Source organism: Electrophorus electricus, chromosome 11, assembly GCF_041902795.1.
Source record: "Electrophorus electricus isolate QZ-2024a chromosome 11, ASM4190279v1, whole genome shotgun sequence".
NCBI lineage: Eukaryota > Metazoa > Chordata > Actinopteri > Gymnotiformes > Gymnotidae > Electrophorus > Electrophorus electricus.
Window position 1 is genome coordinate 7920001 of NC_137507.1, and position 23082 is coordinate 7943082.

At 43.4% G+C, this 23082-nt stretch overlaps 1 protein-coding gene across 1 annotated transcript; it reads left to right on the top strand.

Moving 5' to 3' along the window:
• Positions 1-1606: 1606 nt before the first annotated feature.
• dcn (decorin) lies at positions 1607-21736 on the top strand. Its single transcript, XM_027021586.3, has 9 exons — positions 1607-1812; positions 1967-2103; positions 10387-10621; positions 15062-15174; positions 16826-17039; positions 19489-19602; positions 19809-19902; positions 20357-20495; positions 20634-21736. The coding sequence occupies exons 3-9, from the start codon at positions 10399-10401 to the stop codon at positions 20832-20834; spliced, it is 1098 nt and encodes a 365-aa protein (XP_026877387.2). The 5' UTR covers positions 1607-1812; positions 1967-2103; positions 10387-10398; the 3' UTR covers positions 20835-21736.
• Positions 21737-23082: the final 1346 nt, after the last annotated feature.

A 23082-nucleotide genomic window follows, 5' to 3' on the forward strand; every position in this document is an offset into this window, starting at 1 on the left:
CTCTTTATAGTCTCTGGGTAGGTAAACAGCAAAATTGTTCCCCAAAACACTCTGTTTGTTCTGAGTTATTTGTTCTCCTTTCTCAGGAGCAGCCGATCCTGGTTCATGCAGTGCTTAGCCAAGAGGCGGCTGGTGTATCAGGTTTTGAGATAAATGATGTCTACATCTGTTTCAACAGCTAGTCTGGAACTGAATTAATGAGGTTTAATTGTAGATTTAATGCATGTAAAGAATATCAGACACAGGCCGATAGTTTGAAATTTGTAAATAGAAATGTTCCAGACTGTTGCTCATGGAGGATATGGTTTCTGAACGGAGTTCCATATGCTCTGTGCAAGATCCGCAGCATTGCTGGATTCTGTGGGGATCAGGAAAGGGGGGGGGGGGGGCAGAACCCAAGCATCCCTCTGTAACCTCCCATGAGCTAACAGCTTTCAGCTGAGTTAAGGGGAGGCCAAGCTTCCTCAGAAGACTCACATTACTAATGTTGAATCACAGCTAGCATTGCGGTGTGCTATGGCTGCTAGCACGGGACTGACAACAGCGGCCAAATGAGAATGTGCTAATTTTACTGTAGGCAGAGTACCTACACGTACCAGGTGACCTCTGTAAGGACATGTAAGGTCACAAATTGGGAAGGATTCATATGTTAAAACTCAGGAAAAATATGTAGGCATGATGATGGATGGTGCTACAGATAAGGCCTGATATTTTAAGATGATTAAGGTTAGATTTTAATCTTTCTAACTGGGTAGAAAAGCAAATTGCAGAGAGAAGTGGAGCGAGAGAAGTAAAAGAGAAGGGGAAACGTGAAAGAACTGAGATGTGGATCGTGACTTTGAGTAGACGCAGCTCCTCCTCCATCTCTAGTCAGCCCGTCCTCACACTGAATAGCTCTCCCAGTCTTTTCCTCAAAGCACACAAACGGGTCTAGAAGGATTTGGACTGTGTTTGTATGTGTATGTGTGTGTGTGTTTGTGTGTGTGTGTGTGTGTGTGTGTGTGTGTGTGTGTGTGTGTGTGTGTGTGTGTGTGTGTGTGTGTGTGCACGAATGTGTGCATGTCTATGTGTGTGTCTTTGTCTATGTTGTTGTGTGTCCGTCTGTGCGCGCGCGTGTGTGTGTGTGTGTGTGTGTGTGTGTGTGTGTGTGTGTTTGCAGTAGTGTATGGTCATTTACATTTACAGCATTTAGTTCTCTGAATGACTGTCTAAGAAACAAAGGCATGGCGGGCAGGAAGGAGAGAATGTTTCCACTACACAAAGAGAGAGAGAGAGAAAGAATGTGTTAGATAGAGAGAGAGAGAGAGAGAGAGAGAGAGAGAGAGAGAGAGAGAGAGAGAGAGAGAGAGAGAGAGAGAATGTGTTAGATAGAGAGAGAGAGAATGTGTTAGATAGAGAGAGAGAGTAAGTAAGTAAGAGAGAGAGAGTAAGTAAGTAAGAGAGAGAGAGAGAGAGAGAAAGTGTGAGATAGGGATAGAAAGAGAGAGAGAGAGAATGTGTGAGATAGGGATAGAGAGAGAGAGAGAGAGAGAGAGAGAGAGAGAGAGAGAGAGAGAGTTCTGGAGTCCTGTCATTACAAGATGTCACAGAGTGTTAGATGTTCACTGACTCTAGTCTTCAGCCCTTTGCTTTTTCTTTGACTCTCCCTCTCTCATTCTTTCTCCCATTCTCTCTCTCTCTCTCCCTTTCTCTGCACTAAATCTCACCCCTATCCCTCCCTCATTCTACTCTTTTTTTCCTCTTTTTCCCTCTCTCTGACTGTTCCCTTTTTTCTTGTCTTCCAACAAGCTTTTCGGAACGCTGCACGTGGGGGTAAGTTCTCCACCAATTATCTAATTCGAGAGGGACTCAGAAACTGACCCCTCCCTCTCTTTTTTTTACTTCTCTCTCCCTCTCTCCCTCTCTCTCCCTCGCTCTCTCTCTCCCTCTCTCTCTGCTCCTCTCTCTTCCCATTCTTCCGTACTAGAACACACCTGCTTGCTCTTGGCCGTGTGTGCTCACACAGTGATCTGCGTTTGGCCTGCTGTCCTGCTGCATCCATCCCTCTCTGGATTTGCGGGCATTCGTGTGCAAGTTGTGCCGCTTTCTGCAAACACAGCACAGGTAGGTGCCCCTCCACACACACCACACGTCCCCCAGAGCCCAACTCGAATGTCCTGCTAAGTCCTGTTGAAGAAACAGGGCTTTGGCAAATTGTTTGGCAAAAAGAGGACCTGGGTTTCTGCTCATCCTTGTGTGAGTGTGAAAAAGTCTTGTGTTTTGCTAAATACTCCTTGGATTAAAAACGTTTGTTAAATGTTGATTCCAAGCTGTTAGGGTTGTGCGCCATTTCAGCTATCTCTGAGAGATAATGCTTGCTCTGTGTACGTTTTCAGAACAAATGACAGTAATGTGCATGATAAAACTAAAATGGCATGGATTTGACTGTGTATACACAAAAAATAAATTAATATTATGCATGCAATGATGTTCATTCATGTGTTCCGTTCAAAGCCACAGGTGGCGTACATGACAGGTGTGTGACTATTGTTGTCATTCTGATGATACAAACCATAGTGTGTGTTTGTATGTGTGTGTGTGTGTGTGTGTGTGTGTGTGTGTGTGTATCTAAGTGTCATCTTATAAGGGGGTGTGGTGCAATGGGGACCAGCTAATGGTGCTCTTGCATGAGTGTGTGTGTGTGTGTGTGTGAGTGTGTATTACATATTTTCCTACTTTACTCCTCCAGCTCTTGATGTGTACCTCATGGCTTGAACAAGAGAATGTTTCTTAGAATTCCGACTCGATGTAGCACTCTCGGGAATCCCAGTGCCTTGGCTGTGGGCTGGGGGCTTCTCTGATGGACCAGGTGATGTTTATACCCAGTACGGGTCAGTCTGCCCTTACATGGTGTGTCTGTGCTCTTGGGGAGGGGGAAGGAACAGGACTTCAGAGAGACAAGAGGTTCTCCAATGTTGGAAAACTGCTTCAGCTTTTCCTTTCTTTCCCCTCTTCCTCGGCACAACCTGGCTCCAGCTGGAATTCTGTTAACTGTATCAGAACTGCCCTTCTGATCACTTGTTTCTTTTAACTTAAAGATTATTTGTGTGCCTTTAAGTTGGCCGTTTATCATATACCCCAGGGTCTGTCTGTGCGTGTGTGTGTGTGTGTGTGTGTGTGTGTGTGTGTGTGTGTGTGTGTGTGTGTGTGTGTGTGTGTGTGTGTGTGTGTGTGTGTGTGTGTGTGTGTGTGTGTGTATGGTTGGAGGCCAGAGAGCTTGGATCTTGAGCTCTGCCTGCTCCCCCTCATGTGGTCTTTGGTTCTCATTACCTGCATCTGGCTCCAGAACTTTCCTTCTGCCACCCAGTCGCCTCAAGCTATATGTGCTCACAGAGGGACGCGGAGAGAGATAGAGAGAGAGAGAGAGAAAGAGAGAGAGAGAGAGAGAGAGAGAGAGAGAGAGGGAAAGAGGGAGAGACACAGAAAGAGATACACAGAGAGAAAAGGATGAGTACCTGGCACCCTCATTGCATTAATCCTGTAATGATACCTCTTCCTTCCGACCATGGGCAGATCTGACAGAACTCTTCCCGGCAGCCCACCACAAAATTCCCAACTAACTCAAAACACAAGCAGACTGCAGGAAGGAAGCAAGGAGGGAGAGGGGTCCAGATGATTTCACATTGGCTACTGCCTTTTGCAAAATCTCCCAGTTCCACGCTGTCGCTCGGGAGTACGGCACATGGCAGGTTTGCTAGTTTCAGGGTCCTGTCATTCCTCATCTCTGGCAGATCACGTTACCAGACTGTGCCACGAAGCTTCTTCTGAGGCCAGAGTTCTCCATGCTCCCTGCAGCCCGTAGAGGTGAGACTCAAGGAAGCGTGGCCACGCTGGACAATGGCTCCACCCCCGTCCCCGGTCCTGTGCCTCCTGTCCACACGGGTCCCGCCCTTCTGATACAGAGGAACTAGAACGGCTGGAGAACTTTAGAGTACCTAGAATTCACTGCTGCACCCAAACAGACATGACACATTTCATTACAATGGGTCAAAGAGTAAAGGCACCATAGTAAAGGGGGGAAGGGGGAGAGGTGAGGGATTGGATGGTGAAAGTGTTCAATCTGCCTGTTGCAGAGTGTATCTAATTCTGTGGGGATTCATGTTTCCAGTTCTTGGATGGGATGGTTCTGATGTGGCTTAACCAGTCAGGTACCCCCTCTCAAATTGACCTTAAAACACCCTGCATGCTTTCGGTGCACAAAACGCCATTTTGTGGTCTTTTTGGTGTGAATCCCAAGAGACATTAGAATTACCCAAAGCTTTGTGAGAAGGTTTTAATTGTATCTTGGCAGCAGCCTAAACATCGGGTTAGTTGTCTGAAATGCTTTGAAGGGTTGAATGCAGAATGATCCATGTTAGAATGGCTCAGAAGTGTTATTTATTTAACTGATAATATTTCATTTTTGTGGTGGTATTTCTGAGTTTTTCTCCATTTTGTTTTATGAGTTTTTCTCCATGGACTGAAAGACTGTATGAAGTTAATGACTGAACATTGACTATGATAACTGCTAGCATAAGGTTTGGCTAAAACCATGATGCTAAATGGTCTTTACTGGCTTTAATTTGTTATTAGCATCCACAGAGGATTTGAGTGAAAGATATTTTACATGCTACTTGCCAGATTTGAGTCTACTTGCCAGATTTGCTCATTGGAGAAATGTAAAATTGATCACATTATTCAAGAAGGAATATTCATAAAAATGAAAATAAAAGAGTTCAAAGATGTTAAATATAATAGGATTTCTGCTATTGAATGTAATCTATGCAGAGAAATGGATCATCCAACAACTGTTTAAAGGAAGCAGTCAATCTAGAACAGCTGGAGGGAAAGATTATTTTAGAACTGCGGGAGGGTTTATTCTAGAAATGTTTTTTTTTTTTTTTTTGGTGTGTGTGTGTGGGGGGGGTAGATTATTCTAGATCTGTTGTAGGTCATTCTAGAACTGTTGGAGGGGGAGATTATTTTAAACCTGCCAGAGGGGTCATTCTAGAACTGTTGGACAGAGAGATTATTCTAAAACTGCAAGAGGGGTCATTCTAGAACTGTTGGAGGGAGATTATTCTAGAACTGCCAGAGGGGCATTCTAGAACTGCTGGAGGAAGATTATTCTAGAACTGCCAGAGGGTCATTCTAGAACTGTTGGAGGGAGATTATTCTAGAACTGCCAGAGGGTCATTCTAGAGCTGTTGGAGGGAGATTATTCTAGAACTGCCAGAGGGTCATTCTAGAACTGTTGGAGGGAGATTATTCTAGAACTGCCAGAGGGTCATTCTAGAACTGTTGGAGGGAGATTATTCTAGAACTGCCAGAGGGTCATTCTAGAACTGTTGTGTGTTTTAGGGGCAGTCATCAGTCCTCATGTCCTAAATGTCCCACAGCCTTAGAAATACCTCACACAGCTTCATTAGCGACGGCCCCTGCGGAGAGACCTCTGAAGAAAAGTGGACGTGCTCAGCTAAGAGGGTGAGGGAGAGACATACTTTATCTTATTACCTGCAAACAAATGTAAGCAACTATCATGCATTGAACACATGATATGGTTGGAGCACCTTCAAAGCTTCATTACCAGCCAATTAAAGTAGCATGTGGTCAGTACTCAAGAAGCCATAATACATTTTTAAGGTTGTTATGTAGACCACAGACAGTTCTAACAAGGTGACTCATTCTTGAACCAGTGCTGTAGTGTGAATGTGAACACACAAGCCAATGGGCTGTCACATGCCTTGACACTGATGTGTGTTCTAGTAAAGTGGTGCTGATTAGAGACCTTCTATTTACCAAGGGGAGATTTTTTCAAAAGTTGTTTCTTTAAATATTACTTGGATTACATATGTAGATTACAGTATACTATTTATACTGGTCAGAGGTCTGTATATGGCTGCTCTAAGCCTGAACACTACCTACATCATTGATTCCTTCCATATCTTTAACAAATCAGATGCTTCTCTGCTCTGTTAGCCACAAATCCTGTAGAAATTTGGCCCTTGGTTAAATATCTTTGGAGTAAAAGGTGAAATTAGTTCTGCTTTGCTTAAGAAGCACATATAGAAATATCATGACTACAGAATTTAGTTACAACACAGCAACAAATGAGTCGCCTAACATTGTCTGTTAACAATATATGTAGACCTTAATCTGTGATAAATACTACCAGCATGCAGGCCTGCTGCCTATGTGTGAGTCAGTGGGCTGAGTCAGGCTAGCTGAGATAATATGTTCCTAGTCCCGAGCCCCATGCATCACTGACAACACTCTGGAACTGACTGCCAGTTGGCTAATTTAGCAGACAAGCACAGAGAGGTGCATGGGAAACAGTAACCCCCCTCCATCTCCACCTCCTGCCTGTCTCTTGAGGAGACAACTCCAACCTGCTCTGACACAGCCGAGGGCCTCGAAAGCTTAAAGGAGAAGTGGAGAGGGAAGGAATGAGGAAAAAGGCAAAAAAATGAAAGTGACTGTTTGTTTGGAGAGCCACGGACCCCTTCTGCACAAGCTTTGGTGGTCTGGCGGTGATGTTTTTGGTTAAATGCCCCTTGCAAGACCAGGCTGGAAACAGGCTGCAGAAGACCTTCACAAGGGATTAGTACACATGGCTTTGATGTTACTGGGGTCTCCAGTGTTGTGTGGAATTGTTTCCATTAAGGGTTGAGGGGCTGTTAACACAGTGGGGCATAGTGGGGCACTGCAAAGACCAGTGAGATGCAATGCTTCACGCCTACACGCTCTGGGTAACGTCATCTCGCTGCACTTCCAGTAACCCAGACCTGCTAATCAAAACCATGTCAAGTCACACAGGAATCCATTTTGTTCAGTAACATGCACAGAGTCAGTTTGTGTATAATTAGTAATGACAGGACAACAGAGCGTGATCATGATGCCAGACACAGCATTTTAGCGAGACGAAACAAAACACGAAAAAACAGAACAAAATGCGCAGACACACAATACTCAGACAAAAAATGCCAAGATACAAAACACATAGAGAGAGAATATTCACACAAATCTCTCCCTCATAGAATTCTCAGATACAATATACTCTGCTACAGATCACTCAGACACAAAACTCTCAGAAATTAAATTCTTAAAAACAAAAAACCCAGATACAAAATACTAAGGCACAATACTCACAAAACACTTAGACACAAAAAATTAAGATACCAAATACTCAAATTACAGATTGATCACAAAATCCTCAGACACAGAACAATCAAACAGAAAGAACAGTCAGGCAAAAAAAAACTATAAATACTGTACATTTTGTAAATACTTACAAAATACAAAAGTGAGATGCAAAACAGTTATACATATAATGTGAAGACACTGAAAACCATCAGAATAGTCAGACCTTTGATGTGATGGGATATGATTTTTAATGTTTGTTTTGTTAAGTAATGCAGCCAAGCCTTGTTCATCTCTTCAAACACTTCAAACTGTTCAAACAGTACTATGAACATCAGCACCACTACTACTATAGTAATGAGAGCTGTTAAAACACCACTATGGACATCAACACCACTATTACTATAGTGATGAGAGCTGTTCAACACCACTATGGACATCAACACCACTATTAGTATAGTGATGAGAACTGTTCAAACACCACTATAGACATCAACACCACTATTACTATAGTGATGAGAACTGTTCAAATACCACTATAGACATCAACACCACTACTACTACAGTGATGAGAACTGTTCAAACACCACTATAGACATCAACACCACTATTACTATAGTGATGAGAACTGTTCAAACACCATTATGGACATCAACACCACTATTAGTATAGTGATAAGAACTGTTCAAACACCACTACAGTGATGAGAACTGATCAGACACCACTATAGACATCAACGCCACTACTACTAGGTGGAGGTGGTGGTCAGAAAGCCACAGAAGGAATCTGGTTATCTTTATATGAATGAGTTAGCCAGTCCTGTCTCGACCTGCTTGGAGATGGGAAGACCACGCAGACGACTCCAGAGACACTGAATGAAACTCCCTCTGTTTCTACAGCTGAGGAACATTTCAGATTCCCTCTTACACACAGGATACAAGAACAGGAGAAAAACAAAGAGACTGAAACAGCATCTGGAACAGTTTGATACTGCTGTATGCACTGCAAGGTTGTAAAGATCTGTGATTGCATATATAGTAGATGACTATTTCCTGTGATGGTGAACAGCTTAAATCAACCCCTGGTTTCCAGTTTTTGGTCTTTTTTACACCTAGATAAAGTTTAGGCAATGTTAATACATGAGGTCCATGTTTTCCAGTATGTGTCACTACAGGAAAAATCAGTGGTGATAGGTTTCAAGAATCAAGGGTCAAAGGTCTTCTTGTCTGAGATATTTTCCACTTTTTCCTTTGAATATTTTCTCTTTCACCCTTTCACCCTTCCAGTGGTTGGTCATATTGTTTTCCTCACACTCAGGCCTTCTACTAGAGTTCTGGGAATTTGAGGGTGTGCATGTGTGTGTGTGTATGTGTGTGTGTGTGTGTGTGTGTGTGTGTGTGTGTGTGTGTGTGTGTGTGTGTGTGTGTGTGTGTGTGTGTGTGTATGTGTGTGTGTGTGTGTGTGCGTGTGCACACAAGATGGTGTCTGTGACGTCTACGCTGAAACTCTGTGTAGAAAATAAAATCTAACTGCCATCCTTAATGCAGAAAAGAGCTGATTATGGCAAATGTTAAGAATACCTGCTCATAATGTGTCTGATTATGATGTTAAAGTCTTTTTTCAACTATCAAAGGTTTGGAATTTGGATATGCGTGAACTCTGATTAACCTCGTTCTCAGAGGACAGGGGTGTTTAATGTACTGGACCTTATAATAAAGAACCACAAAGAGTGGTGGGAACAACAAGGCTAATATCACACTGGACCTCCAGATCCAGACAGATTTACAAATAGTGGTGAACCAAACAGACATTGCATAGTAGATAAGGCACAAAAAACCACAGTGGTAACAGATGTAGCAGTCAAAAACAGGATAGAGCATTCAAAGAGAGCAACATAAAAGTGTGGAAAAATAGCAGGGACTGAAGAAGACAGGAATGTGGAAGGTTAACGCCAGTGTTGTGCCAGTGGTGACAGGGCACTAGAGGCTGTGACCCCTAAGATGGAGGTGGGACTCCAACAGACCCCAGGAATGATGTCATCAATATCGACCCTGAAGAGCACAAGTCTAGAAACAGCAAAAATATTTTGCCACACCCTCAAACTCTCAGACCTCTGGTAGATCTCACACACACACACACACACACACACACACACACACACACACACACACACACACACACACACACACACACATACACACGCACACTCACTCAAATTCCCAGACCTCTGGTAGAAGGCCTGAGTGTGAGGAAAACTATATGACCAACCACTGGAAGGGTGATACAGGAAGTTATTTGTTGTATTTCTCTTGCAGAAACTGACCCTATGGATATTATCTAATAGATTTCAGATTCATATATAAGAGACAATGTCTTTCCCTGTGAATTTAACGCAGTACTGAGCTCTAACTTCCCAGAGGTCACCGTCCAAGAATTTCAGCTACTTTAATTATACTGGGCAAGACTGAGAGATGTAGAAAGAGAGGAAAAGAAAGAAAGAGTGAGAAAGATGAGATAGAGACAAGGAAAACTGTTTATACATTTACTTACCCAGTAATTTTCTGCACTTTGATGTGGGTCAAAGTGTATATAAAGCAGGCCTGGTGATAGCAGACATGTCTCTGCAGTGAGTGCTGTTTTATTCTCTTGAACTAAAGGCATAATAAATCTGAGCAAATTCACGTAACCAAGGGAAAAGGCCACACACTAGAGGACTGTATTCTTGGGGGCGATCAGTGTTCATTCAGATCGGCATTCTTTGACCCTCCCAGGAGAGCCACCCGCCCCCGCAGGGAGTTCTAGTCCTGCTACTTTACACCTGGCACAGCTAACGAACTGTTTGATGTGCGTTTCATGAGCGCTGGACTTTAGCTCTGCATGATTGCTCCTTTTTCTGTAATAAAACATTCTGATATTCTTATATAGTTGGGAAGGCATAACTGGGTTTTGCTGCTTGGGGATCCTTTTGACAGAGTAAATTATGGTTTTAAGCAGTTACAATGCAACATTTGATTCATTCATTATCTGTATTATACTTTTTTAAAATTTTCAAGCGCTTCACTACATATAAAGCATGACAATTTTTGCACAATAAAAAAATACTTTGAACTTTGACCCTCCTCCTTAAATTCCTTAACACTACTGATTGATACCCACCCTTCTTCATCTCTCATTGCCATGTAAACCACTCATCCTCTGACCTTTGCCCTTTCCCCCTGTGGCTTCCAGGTCACTGACAACATGAGGCTGGCCTGTCTCATCCTGCTCCTGGTGTCTGTGTGCTGGGCCCTCCCCTTCTATCAGTCTGGATTCCTGGACTTCATGATGGAGGACGAGCCTGGCTCAGCGATGTTCCCAGATCTTACCCCGCCAGAGGGGCCAGTTCTGCCTAGAATGCCTCTGGAGCCAGTGTGCCCCTTCAGGTGCCAGTGTCATCTCCGTGTGGTCCAGTGCTCAGATCTTCGTAAGTTTCTTTTATATCACATAGTTTATCTTTATCCTTTTTTCTATGTTTTTTGTGATAAAAGTACACTTTTTTTTCACACTACTAGATGGAGATAGTGGGTACCATCAACATTAACCTGGTAATAATCTAATAATCTTATAATCTAATCTAAGGGATGCCACAACGCAGAGTGATGCAGCAATACAAAGTTCAGTGGCCTCCACTATTAACTCATTAGATAATGACCAAGGTCTACCTGACAAAGTGCACGCTAAGAAAACAGTAAGTTCTTCATAGCCGTGCTCCTCTATAACCTGAATTTATCGTTCCTGATCTGAAGGAGATTTAGTTCAGACATCCTGATCTTGAAAACATAAAATAATTGCAGGATCTTAAAAAAAAAAAAATCTTCAAATATAAAAGGAAATTTCTCATACATCCATTTTTCCTTCATTCCTATTGAATTTACACTGGATAAGTCTCTGTGCCATTATGATCCCCACTCGACGGAAAAGAAAAATATATATAATTACCACGACAGAAGTTTGGCTCATGCACTTCTGCTGCTGTATAGATTTGCTTTTCTAAGTCTTTGCCCAAACAAGCGGAGATGGGATTGGCTTTACAGCTGCAGGCAGAGGAAGCCACAGGCTGTTAGTTTTGTCTTTTATGGGAGCGAACTGTGAGTGTCTTAGCTGTCAGAAGTGGAGGTGTGAGTGAAGGCGTTCTCCTTTCTGACCATCATCGAGTTCTTGCTTTAATAACCAGCCAGTCTCCATGATGTGAGCGATGCTTCACTTCCGCTCATAAGACAGCACTGGACCTAGGATGGTGGCCCCATTTCCTAATTGCTTCCACAGACGTGTGTGTGTGTGTGTGTGTGTGTGTGTGTGTCCATCTTTAGAGTCTTTTCATGCTGCAAACGTGGTCTATCTTCAGACTCAAAGCAAACCTTCGCTCAACATCTACCATGAACCGTGCAATGCATTGTTTCCATGTAATTACAAAGATTGGATTATTTGGGACTTTTCCCGCTTGTGTTCACTGGGTTTTAACTGGGAGGTTTTATTTCACTGCTGCAGACTCGTTGACCTCTGTGCCATCTCTTTTTAAAGGGAAGCAGTGTTGTGTTCTTGTGATGCTCTGTTGAAATGATTTTCTTCCAAATTAAGGTTAGTCTTCATTGTCATTATAGAGGTCTGACTCAGAGAGAAGGACTGGACTGGATCGTGAGTCCCAATATTTAAGCGATAAGTTACGTGTAAACTAATTTTTTACTCAGTACAGGTACATTACTGAAACAGGCCTACCTTGATTGTTTACAGTGAAACAACTTTCAAACCTGTATTAATTATAGCTATGCTGGGCTTTGTTTATGAAAAATAATGAAGGAAAAAATAATAACTGTGCAACATTACAGTCCTAAAAAAGAATACTTTCTTAGCTCATTCTTACTGAGAACCAACCAAGAAAGGTGGCAGCTGAGCTAGAGAGAGAGAGAGAGAGAGAGAGAGAGAGAGAGAGAGAGAGAGAGAGAGAGAGAGAGAGAGAGAGAGAGAGCATTTTGCTTGCACAGCTAATGAAGCACCTCAGTTTCAATTATTCTGTTTCTCAGGAAATATTGTATAGTTCACTACAATTTTGACTAAAATCGTTAAACTTTAAGGATCTATTTTAAGATGAATGTTCCCTTATTCAAGGTTTTTTGAGTAAGAAACATAAAAAAGCGAAATCAATCAAATCTTTCGATCCTCTGTTTCTGGAAAGAGAGGCAGAGGACAAAGAGAAATAGAGAGAAAATAAGAGGAAAGAGATGTAGAGCGAGGGGGAAGAGGGAGAGAAAGAAAGGGAGGAATGGAGGGAGGGACAAAGCGAGAGAGAGAGAGAGAGAAAGAGCTGTATTCTCTAGCCTACGGCCCCCATCTGTTCCACAGCCCCTCTGGCAGACGTCACACTTATATGGAGAGAAGCAGAGAGAGAGGAGAAGAAAAGAAGAAACAGGGAGAGGGGAGAGGAGGGGAGAGGAGGGGAGGGGGGGAAGGAGAGGAGAGGGAGGGAGGGGAGAGGAGGGGAGGGGAGAGGGGGGAGAGCAGAGGAGGGGAGGGGAGAGGAGGGGAGGGGAGGGGAGGGGAGAGGAGGGGAGGGGAGGGGAGGGGAGGGGAGAGGAGGGGAGGCAAGATGAGGGAGGAGGAGGGGAGGGGAGGGGAGAGGGAAGGTGGAGCAAGCGTGCCTGTTATCCATCTAATCTCACCCTGTTTGCAGTGGAAAAATTAGTCTCCTACATGCAGTAGTGCTGCAGAGAAGAGCACAGAAACCCGAGCAGGGGCCCAAATGTGAAGCTGTTTCCTGGACAAACATATGGGGACCTCTGTGATGTCACTGTATGTTGTATGGAACCTCTGTGATGTCACTGTATGTTGTATGGGGCCTCTGTGATGTCACTGTATGCTGTATGGGGCCTGTGTGTGTCACTGCATGCTGTATGGGGCCTCTGTGATGTCACTGTATTTTGTTTGGGGCCTTTGTAATGTCACTGTATATCATATGCAGTTGATGAGTGCAGAAAGGGTGGAAACTCTGTGTGTGTGTGTTGATGCAGATTCTTTGTTTGCTGTGCTAGACAGAAAAGATTTTATTTAGTGGTTAATAACCCATAACTCTCATAACCCTACATAACCCTGCATTACCATAAATAACCCATTCAGATGTTTGGAGGCAAGCAATTTGATAAATGTTGTCCCAGCAGTTAAAAGTCAGCTGCAAGTGTAGATGGAGGTGCCTGTGTAAGTGTGTGTGCATATGTGCTTGTGCATCTATAAGTGTGTTGTATATGTTTTGTGCAGGTTATAGCCTCTGAAACAGTTTCTTTTGCTGTTTTTGCGGCACAACCACAAGAGAACACCTCTAAACCTGACCTCTCATCTTCCATTTGACCTGCTTCAAACAAGCGCTGTTGCTTTAGTCTAGTAGAACAGATTATTGTGTATCATCAGTATTTCAGAATTGCTTATCCTGATTGGTCAGGGAATCTTCATCATGGTATTATATTGTTGATATCAATTATTATTATTTTCATTAAATTATAATGTCTGATTAATTTGATTTCAGAACTGTTTATCTAGCATTGCCAGACAGGCTTTCTCTCTGGTGTTACACTGTTGATAGAAACTGTACTGTCATCATTAACTTGTAATATGCTAATTCAGTCGGCGTACACTGGACATGCTTGGCCTGTATTCACTGCAGTGCTTTGTGCTGAGGGGCAAGGCTCAGGAGACTAAACAGAGCAGACCAAGGGAAACATCTTTCATGAATTCTGGCATGTTAAGTGTCTTAACCCTTTAAACCTGGTCCATTCTGCACTTGTATCATGCAGACAAATGCATCGTCTAAAACTGTTTATATTCTTCTACACAGACATACACATGTGCGTGCACACACACACACACACACACACACACACACACACACACACACACACACACACACACAGAGAGAGAGAGAGAGAGAGAGAGAGAGAGGGGTTAATGGTAAACCATTAGGTTAATGGTTATGACCTAAAACCATTGCAATGATTTAATGTTTACTCTGTAATAAATCTTTCCTACTTACCAAAATATAATCCTTGCACACCTCTGAAACACATTATTTATGCATTCTGTGGGTTTCCAAATTCTCTCTTTGGAAATGTAGTTTTAATGGTCTTGGAGACATACTCAACTCAAGTTCTTTTTAAGATGAACCAAGCTCACTGACCTTAGAATTTATATAAGTGATGAGTGATTGCCTCTGTGACTCTTAAAACTTAGCATTTATAACGTACTGTTCCAAGAGAAGCATGTTTCCTGTTTCCTTGGGTGGGCATTGTGGGTACAGTGACCCACCATTATGGAGGAGGCCTCATAGGTTGTGTGATGCTCAGCTATGACAGGCAGTCTGAGTCTGCAAAACACGAGGCTTCTTGGATGTTTAGGAGTTAGCATCTGGTAAATCCATCAAGATATTGAAAAACCATTGCATTTCAAATATCAATCAAGACCATTACATTTTCTGTAGCACCTGAAAGGCAGGACTCTGCCTTCAGTCTGGCATTACCCTTTTGATCATAGAGGTATTCAGCCTGATCTGTATCACTGCTTTACATCTACCTGACACCTTTATCCAAAGCAACTTAAAGTTATGACCGAGTACAACTTGAGGGTTAAGGGTCTTGCTCAGGGACCCAGCAGTGGCAACTTGGCAGCGGGGGGACTTGAATCAGCAACCATCCGATTACAAATCAAGTACTTTCACCGCTAAGCTACCACTGCCCACACTTTAAGGTGCCATCCTCTAAAAACTCTGCATGCCAGTATTTTAATGTGGAAAGCTAAACCTGAAATCCAGCATTGGCACCCACACACAGTTTTATTTTATGATATTCAGCTATTGTCATTGATCTCTCTTACGTCTTCTTAGGGTTGGAGAATGTTCCAGAAAATATTCCCAATGACGCCACTCTGCTGGACCTTCAAAACAACAAAATCAGAGAGATCAGAGAGAATGACTTCAAAGGACTCAGAGGGCTTCATGTAAGACAGCTTGCCCTCTCTCTCTCTCTCTCTCTCTCTCTCTCTCTCTGTTTCTCTCTCTCTGTCTCTCTCTCTCTCCCTCTGTATCTCTCCCTCTCTCTCTCTCTCTCTCTCTGTCTCTCTCTCTCTCTGTCTCTTTCTCCCTCTCTCTGTCTCTTTCTCTCTCTCTCTCTGTATCTCTCTCTCTGTATCTCTCCCTCTCTTTGTCTCTCTTTCTCTCTCTGTGTCCCTCTTCCTCTGTATCTCTCTCTCACTCTGTCTCTCTCTCCCTCTAAATCTCTCCTTCTCTGTCTGTTTATCTCTTCAATCTCTTTGCCTAACAGTCTTCAGAGTGAATTTCATAAGGCTAACATCATTTAACCTTAGAGAATGAGAATGGTCAACTGGCAGAGTTTTCCTGATCAGCCTGAGTGACTACTTCCTTTTTATGTGTGCTACAAAACAAGCGGAGGAGAAATGTCACTGTCCAAAAACTAGCTGAAACTTTTCTCAGTGGAAATTGGATGCAATTTGCCTTGTTTAATCCACAAAGAATTTGAACTAATCTGTTGTTCAAAAGTTCTTCAGTGTTATTGAGGACGAGTGTTTGTTTCCTGGCGTGTTGTTGAAGGAAATGCACCAGACAGAGGGCCTGCTGTTTTGCATGGTGTGGGGGTGTGCTTCCAAAAAAATGATTCAAAACTGAAATATTGAGATTTTTGAAAGTTACTGTCTGTTTCAAAAATCACCTCCCTTTCTCTGGGACATTATAGCATGGTGTGCGTCACATTTCAGAAGCTTAGTACTGATCTCCGTGTCACCCTACTGAAGTACATAAAAGCCAACCTTGACCTCCATATACCCTGCTGAGTGAATTCAAACCTAAAACCTCCAGATCTTCTCCTTCTCACCCGCTTCCCCATAAAGCCTAACGCAGGCCTGCTGTTCCAGATGCCAGAGAGAGCAAGAGGGCGTTATTCTCTTTTGGAAACCAGCCCTCCTCTGTCTGTAAGCAAACAGTACCTTCTGAAGCACAATAAACCCAGGCTGCTGTCGCTGGGTCCAGGGCTGTTCCTACGGCACATTGCCTGCCCTGCGAGAAGTAACACATTCCCAACATTTCTGCCTGTCTAGATACTTGTCAGGAGAAGTGGGTGGAGGGAGGGATCTTTTTATGCTGTGCAGGGAATAACTGCGCTAACAGGGTGTACTGTCACTGGTCTTCAGTGGAACTCGAATGTGACACCAAAGAAAAGGGGAAACTATCCATGGTTGGTCGGTTAGCTCAAAAAGCGGAAATGTTCATTTTTCATGTGCTGGAATACTTACATTTGTGATTATTACAAATGGCAATGTTACTTAGTATGCAAAAACTTCTGTTTTCTTATAAGATATTTCCAAAAGGGGTTAAATATTTGTAGTCTCAGAGAACAAACAGAAGACAGACACACTCGGATTATCAGCGGACTTCATAACTTAATGACTATGTTTAACTAATCTGAACTTTTCTTAAAGTTGTCAGTGTGATATAACAATAAGAATAATCACTGTGCTGTGATCCAAATTTTATAACAGTGGCATTTTACACAAGTTCTGCTCTAAAATCAACACAACACCTCTAACTCTCTCTCTGAGAATCAATACATGTTCCTGTGGTGTTCTTCTCCTCTAGGCTCTCATCTTGGTAAATAACAAGATCACTACCATTCACACCAAAGCTTTTGCTCCTCTGGTCAACCTGGAGAGGCTCTACCTCTCCAAGAACCTGTTGAAGGATGTTCCCCCTAACATGCCCAAGAGCCTGCAGGAGCTACGCATCCATGAGAACAAGATCACCAAGATTAAGAAGGCCACCTTCACTGGACTCCCCAATATTCTCGTTATGGGTAAGCCCAGAGAGGACGAGAGAGAGAGAGAGAGAGAGAGAGAGAGAGAGAGAGAGAGAGAGAGAGAGAGAGAGAGAGAGAGAGAGAGAGAGAGACACAGAGAGAGAGAGAGAGAGAGAGAGAGAGAGAGAGAGAGAGAGAGAGAGAAAGAGAGAGAGAGAGAGAGAGGAGAGAGAGAGAGAGAGAGAGAGAGAGAGAGAGAGAGAGGAGAGAGAGAGAGAGAGAGAGAGAGAAGAGAGAAGAGAGAGAAGAGAGAGAGAGAGAGAGAGAGAGAGAGAGAGAGAGAGAGAGAGAGAGAGAGAGAAGAGAGAGAGAGAGAGAGAGAGAGAGAGAGAGAGAGAGAGAGAGAGAGAGAGAGAGAGAGAGAGAGAGAGAGAGAGAGAGAGAGAGAGAGAGAGAGAGAGAGAGAGAGAGAGAGGGAGGGAGAGAGAGAGTGAGGGAGGAGAGAGAGAGAGAGAGGGAGAGAGAGAGAGAGAGAGAGAGAGAGAGGGAGAGAGAGAGAGAGAGACAGAGAGAGAGAGAGAGAGAGAGAAAGAGAGAGAGAGAGAGAGAGAGAGAGAGAGAGAGAGAGAGAGAAAAGAGAGAGCAGAGAGAGAGAGAGAGAGAGAGAGAGAGAGAGAGAGAGAGAGAGAGAGAGAGAGAGAGAGAGAGAGAGAGAGAGAGAGAGAGAGAGAGAGAGAGAGAGAGAGAGAGAGAGAGACGAGAGAGAGAGAGAGAGAGAGAGAGAGAGAGAGAGAGAGAGAGAGAGAGAGAGAGAGAGAGAGAGAGAGAGACAGAGAGAGAGAGAGAGAGAGAGAGAGAGAGAGAGAGAGAGAGAGAGAGAGAGAGAGAGAGAGAGAGAGAGAGAGAGAGGAGAGAGAGAGAGAGAGAGAGAGAGAGAGAGAGAGAGAGAGAGAGAGAGAGAGAGAGAGAGAGAGAGAGAGAGAGAGAGAGAGAGAGAGAGAGAGAGAGAGAGAGAGAGAGAGAGAGAAGAGAGAGAGGAGAGAGAGAGAGAGAGAGAGAGAGAGAGAGAGAGAGAGAGACAGAGAGAGAGAGAGAGAGAGAGAGAAGATAGAGAGAGAGAGCGAGAGAGAGAGAGAGAGAGAGAGAGAGAGCACCATTGGGTTGGACCCTTTTCCTCCAACCGGCTATCTTGATATAATAATATATGCAATATAATAAGCAGATAAAGACCTTTTAAACTACTTATGTGAAAGGGCCTTTGTAATCTAACAGACAGCATTTGCTTTCTTGTCAGGCTTGTATTACCTGAACACGCCACATATAAAATGATCATATTTGTAGGTCTATGGTTTAGTTGTTGGTCAGAGTTACCCAGGTCTCTGGCAAAGGTGCCAAGCAGTTATGAAGAAGTTAGATGAGTCAGAATAAAGTTATGTTGTACTGAACACTAGATCAAGCTACTGCTTTGTCTCATAGTTATCAAGAGGAGCTCCACGTGCATCTGTACAGAACGCTGGCTGGTGCATGTGTGTGTGTACATGTGCGTGCATATGTGTGTGTTTGTGCATATATATGTGTATGATTATGTGTGTGAGCTGCATGTGTGTGTGTGTGTGTGTGTTTACTGGTACATGGCTGTCCACTCGTGTGTGTGTATACGTGTGTGTTTATGTGTGTGTACGTATATGTGTGTATAATTATGCGTGTGTGTTTTTGCGCATGGTTGTGTGTGTATGCATGTGTGTATGTGTGTGTTTAAATGCGTGCGTGCTTGTGTGTATACGTGTGCATGCATGTATTTTTGTGCATGTGTGTTCGTGTGTGAGCATAGGTGAATGTGTGTGTCTCTGTGTGTGTGTGTGTGTGTGTGTGTGTGTGCGCATATGTGCGAGAATGTTTGTGTATATGTGTGTATTCTATGAGTAAATGACAAATCACTTTTGTAAGTCACTCTGGATAAGAGTGTCTGCTAAATGCCATAAATGTAAATGTAAATGTGTGTGTCTGTGCATATGTATGTGTGCTTACGTCCAAGCATGTGTGTGCGTGTGTATACGTGCTTGCGTGTTTGTGTGTGTGCGCGCGCGCGCGTGTGTGTGTGTGTGTGCGTGTGTATGTGTGTGTGTGCGTGTTTGTGTGTGTATGTGTGTGTGTGCGCGCATGTGTGTGTGTCTTATTCTTGCTCACACTCCAGTTTTCCAACTCAGTGCTTTTTGTTCCTTAATTCATTTGCGTTCATTCACCTAGAAACACTAAGGCCTTGTCTTCCATTTGAACTTGTTCAGTTGTGTCTAAAACACGCTTTCAAGCACATTAAAGCACCAGGGCCCATGGAACACGAATGCACATTGCAGCCAATCAGAAGCAGATCATGTCCCAGTCATTTCACTGTTGGTATTCACACACACATTTTGGTGGAAAACACTGACATCCGAGTGAAATGACTGACCCCTTATGTCTATTAGCTTGAACCTTTACTTATCAACCAGATGCTCTCTTTTTCCAGAACTTGGCTCCAATCCTTTGGCTGGTTCGGCAGTGGATGGAGGGGCTTTTGCAGATCTGAAGAGGGTCTCCTACATCCGTATTGCTGACACCAACATCACTAGCATCCCCAAAGGTAAATTCCATAAATACAAAATTTCTCTTAAGGGTTTTTTAGGAATACACCTGACAATAGAGTCTTTGTAATATTATTTTTCCTGATTTTAACATATTGCATCAGGTACAGAGAAAGAGTGGAGAGACACAGTTTGTTTTTTATTTTTTATTTTTCAAAAACATGGAGTCACTGTTCTTCACCTTTGTTGTTATGACTACCTCCAGGTCTTCCAAGCTCCCTGTCAGAACTTCACCTGGATGGGAACAAAATCACCAAGGTTACAGCTGAGAGCCTTAAAGGTCTCAAGAACCTAGCCAAGTAAGAACGTCAGGAACCAGCTTTGGGATGTAACACTTATGCCCCTAGAAACTCGGTCCTACCCACACATGGCGTTAGATCAGTAATGCAGCTACATAGTCAGATAGTCTACGTTTTGCCCTTAGACAGGTTTGTCTGAAGAGGAAACCAGACATCTCATCTAAGTGATAATTGAATGTCTAAGTGATGATTTCAAGGTTTAAATGGACACCGTTAAGCTTATTGGTGTCTTACTTTGTGGTTCAAAATCCCTTCAAGTTAAAAAGATTGAATTCAAAATGGTTTGCAGGGGTTTATTTTGGAAAACGAAGCAAAGGCAGAAAATCGCCTTACTCCAGTTTTCCACTGGCAGTGCCTGGGACAGTGCAGTGTCAGCACTGCAACCTTCTTATGTAACAGCTCGAATATACATACATACCCTGTTCTTCTGCTATGTGTGTGTTTGTGTGTGTAGGCTGGGCTTGAGCCATAATGAGATCAGCGTTGTGGAGAATGGCTCATTGGCCAACATGCCACACCTGAGGGAGCTTCACCTGGACAACAACGCTCTGACCATTGTACCTACTGGCCTGCCCGAGCACAAATACATACAGGTGGGCAATGGTACCCGAACCATCTCCTCCTCCTCCTCAGTGCACACAAATGACTGAATGTGTGCCAAAAACACTTCTAGATGTTAAACTGGATTGGTGACACAGTTATCAACCATCGTTGTGTTTCAATGTTAACAGGTGATTTATCTCCATGCCAACAAGATAGGCACTGTGGGAACGGAAGACTTCTGCCCGCCTAGCTACAACACCAAGAAGGCTATGTATTCTGGTATCAGCTTGTTCAGCAACCCCGTGCCTTACTGGGAGGTTCAACCAATCACCTTCCGCTGCGTCTTCGATCGCTCCGCCATTCAGCTTGGCAACTACAGGAAGAAGTAGAGCATCCAATCAGAGTGCCTGATCACTGTTGTCATCCCGCCCCCTTTCAACAGCACTTCAAGTGTCTAACTCAATTCGAATATCATAACAGCTGACTCGAAATGTGTTTTGAGTATACTAAGCTGACACAACATACAGGAAATTTGCTACATAAAGTAATTCAGTAATTTTCAAAATTGTATTGGCAAAACTGGGAACTAACCTCAAGTAAAACATAATGTCAAATAACTTGCATGTACACAAAAGCCAACGAAATAGCTGAACACATGGGGTTTCTCTTACGCGTCCATATAGTGCTACTGGAAACTTGTGTTAAACAGAGTAGAAGAATTTCAATGATTTTTACCACTTAGAATAACCAAGTGCACATACACACTTACACATGCCCTCTGACTCAAAGGAATGTGATTGACAGAAAAAAAAGGGAAAAAAAAAGATTTTGATATATATACACAGAAGATCCACTCCTGGCCCACTGGATCTTTGGGACTGTTTCCATTTTCTAAACTGGACTCGATGCCAAGGCAGAGCCCGCTGAGCGGGCAGCAATGGGTGCACATGTGCCAGTGTGCCAGTGTGCCCTGGAGAACACTTTAGTATGGTATAGTAGATGTACTCACCCACTATCATCTGTGTACTAGTAGCTGTGTCCAAAGTGTACTATCAAAACCACACTTTATGTCCAAGCGGTGTCTTTTCTCCTTTACAGTAACCACGTGTCATGAGCTGTCTTGTTGCAGTATTTTCTTCTATTTGCTTCAGATGTTGTTTTTCTTTTATTTTTTAATTGTGTTTATTTTCATCCTAAACCCCACTTTCATGTAACATAAGATAGACAACGCAGCCAAGGTGAACATAGCTCTTTAAGATGTAGAATAAAATCTATTGTCTTTTTAATAGAAGCAATTCCCAAAGACTTATACGCATGCTTTTTCAATGTTCTTTCTCAAAAAGGTGGTGTACCGAGTGCCAGTTTTTCTGTGTGTGTGCGTGTGTGTGTGTGTGTGTACGCGCGCGTGTGTGTGTACGTGTGTGTGTGTGTGTGTGTGTGTGTGTGTGTGTGTGTACGCGTGTGTGTGTGTGTACGTGTGTGTGTCTGTGTGTGTGTACGTGTGTGTGTGTGTGTGTACGCGTGCGTGCGTGTGTGTGTGTACGTGTGTGTGTGTGTGTGTGTACGCGTGCGTGTGTGTGTGTACGTGTGTGTGTGTGTGTGTGTACGCGTGCGTGCGTGTGTGTGTGTACGTGTGTGTGTGCGTGTGTGTGTACGTGTGTGTGTGTGTGTGTGTGTGTGTGTGTGTGTGTTTTCTCTGACTGTTTTGCAGTGGCGGGAGCAAGAAGACATGGGTCCACATGTCTCCTTCTTTTGTGTCTCCTTTTGTCTCATGTATAGAAGCTGTATATAAATGCTGTGTACAAAACCCCTCCCTCTCCTTGCTTAAAACACAAGTACTTACCCTAGTAGGTCAAACTTTAACATATCCGCAATAAAGGTGACCTATTTCTGGAGAAGGAGCTCATGTCCTAAACCAAAGAAAGAAACAAATGCCACACACTCTTTAGATGCTAACACAAACACACACACGCATGCACACAAACACACACACACACATCTGGCGCATGCTCTGTGGCACATGGGGTTCCTGTGGGTGTGTATACATGGTGTGTGTGGTATACACTGTAGCTCTCGTGATAAGACCCTGCATCACACAGACCCAGGACAGACCCGGCGACTGCTACGTTCACTCAGGAGCAGGATGAGATATCGGGTGTTAAATTGATCTTTTTCTCTTTTCATCTTCGGCACTGTGAAGTTGACACAGGCCAGTGCGCTGTTCACTCTTTGTGTGGCATGGTCACATGGGTGGTTTCCCTCAGGTAGGATGTGCCAGCTCTGCAGCAGGCACTAGAAGTAAAAAAAATCAAATTCCCCTGAACAAAAAGCATAGTATTAAATGTCTACTTCCAACTTTACTGAACACCTATCGGGTAGGTACACTTTTAGGTGTATGGTTAGAGGGTAGGAATACTTTTTTTATATTGCAGCTCTTCATCAATGCTCAGCTTCTGACCGCAGTCAGCTTATAAACTTTGCCACTATGGTGCCAGTGTTAATGCTGCGTTGGGACTGATCCAACAACCAAGTCTTCTAAAGTCATCACTGGTCCCTTGGTCAGAAAATGACCTGTGCTGATCGTAATTGTAGACCTACAAAGTTTACTTTACTCAGGTGTAAATTTACTAAAAGTGT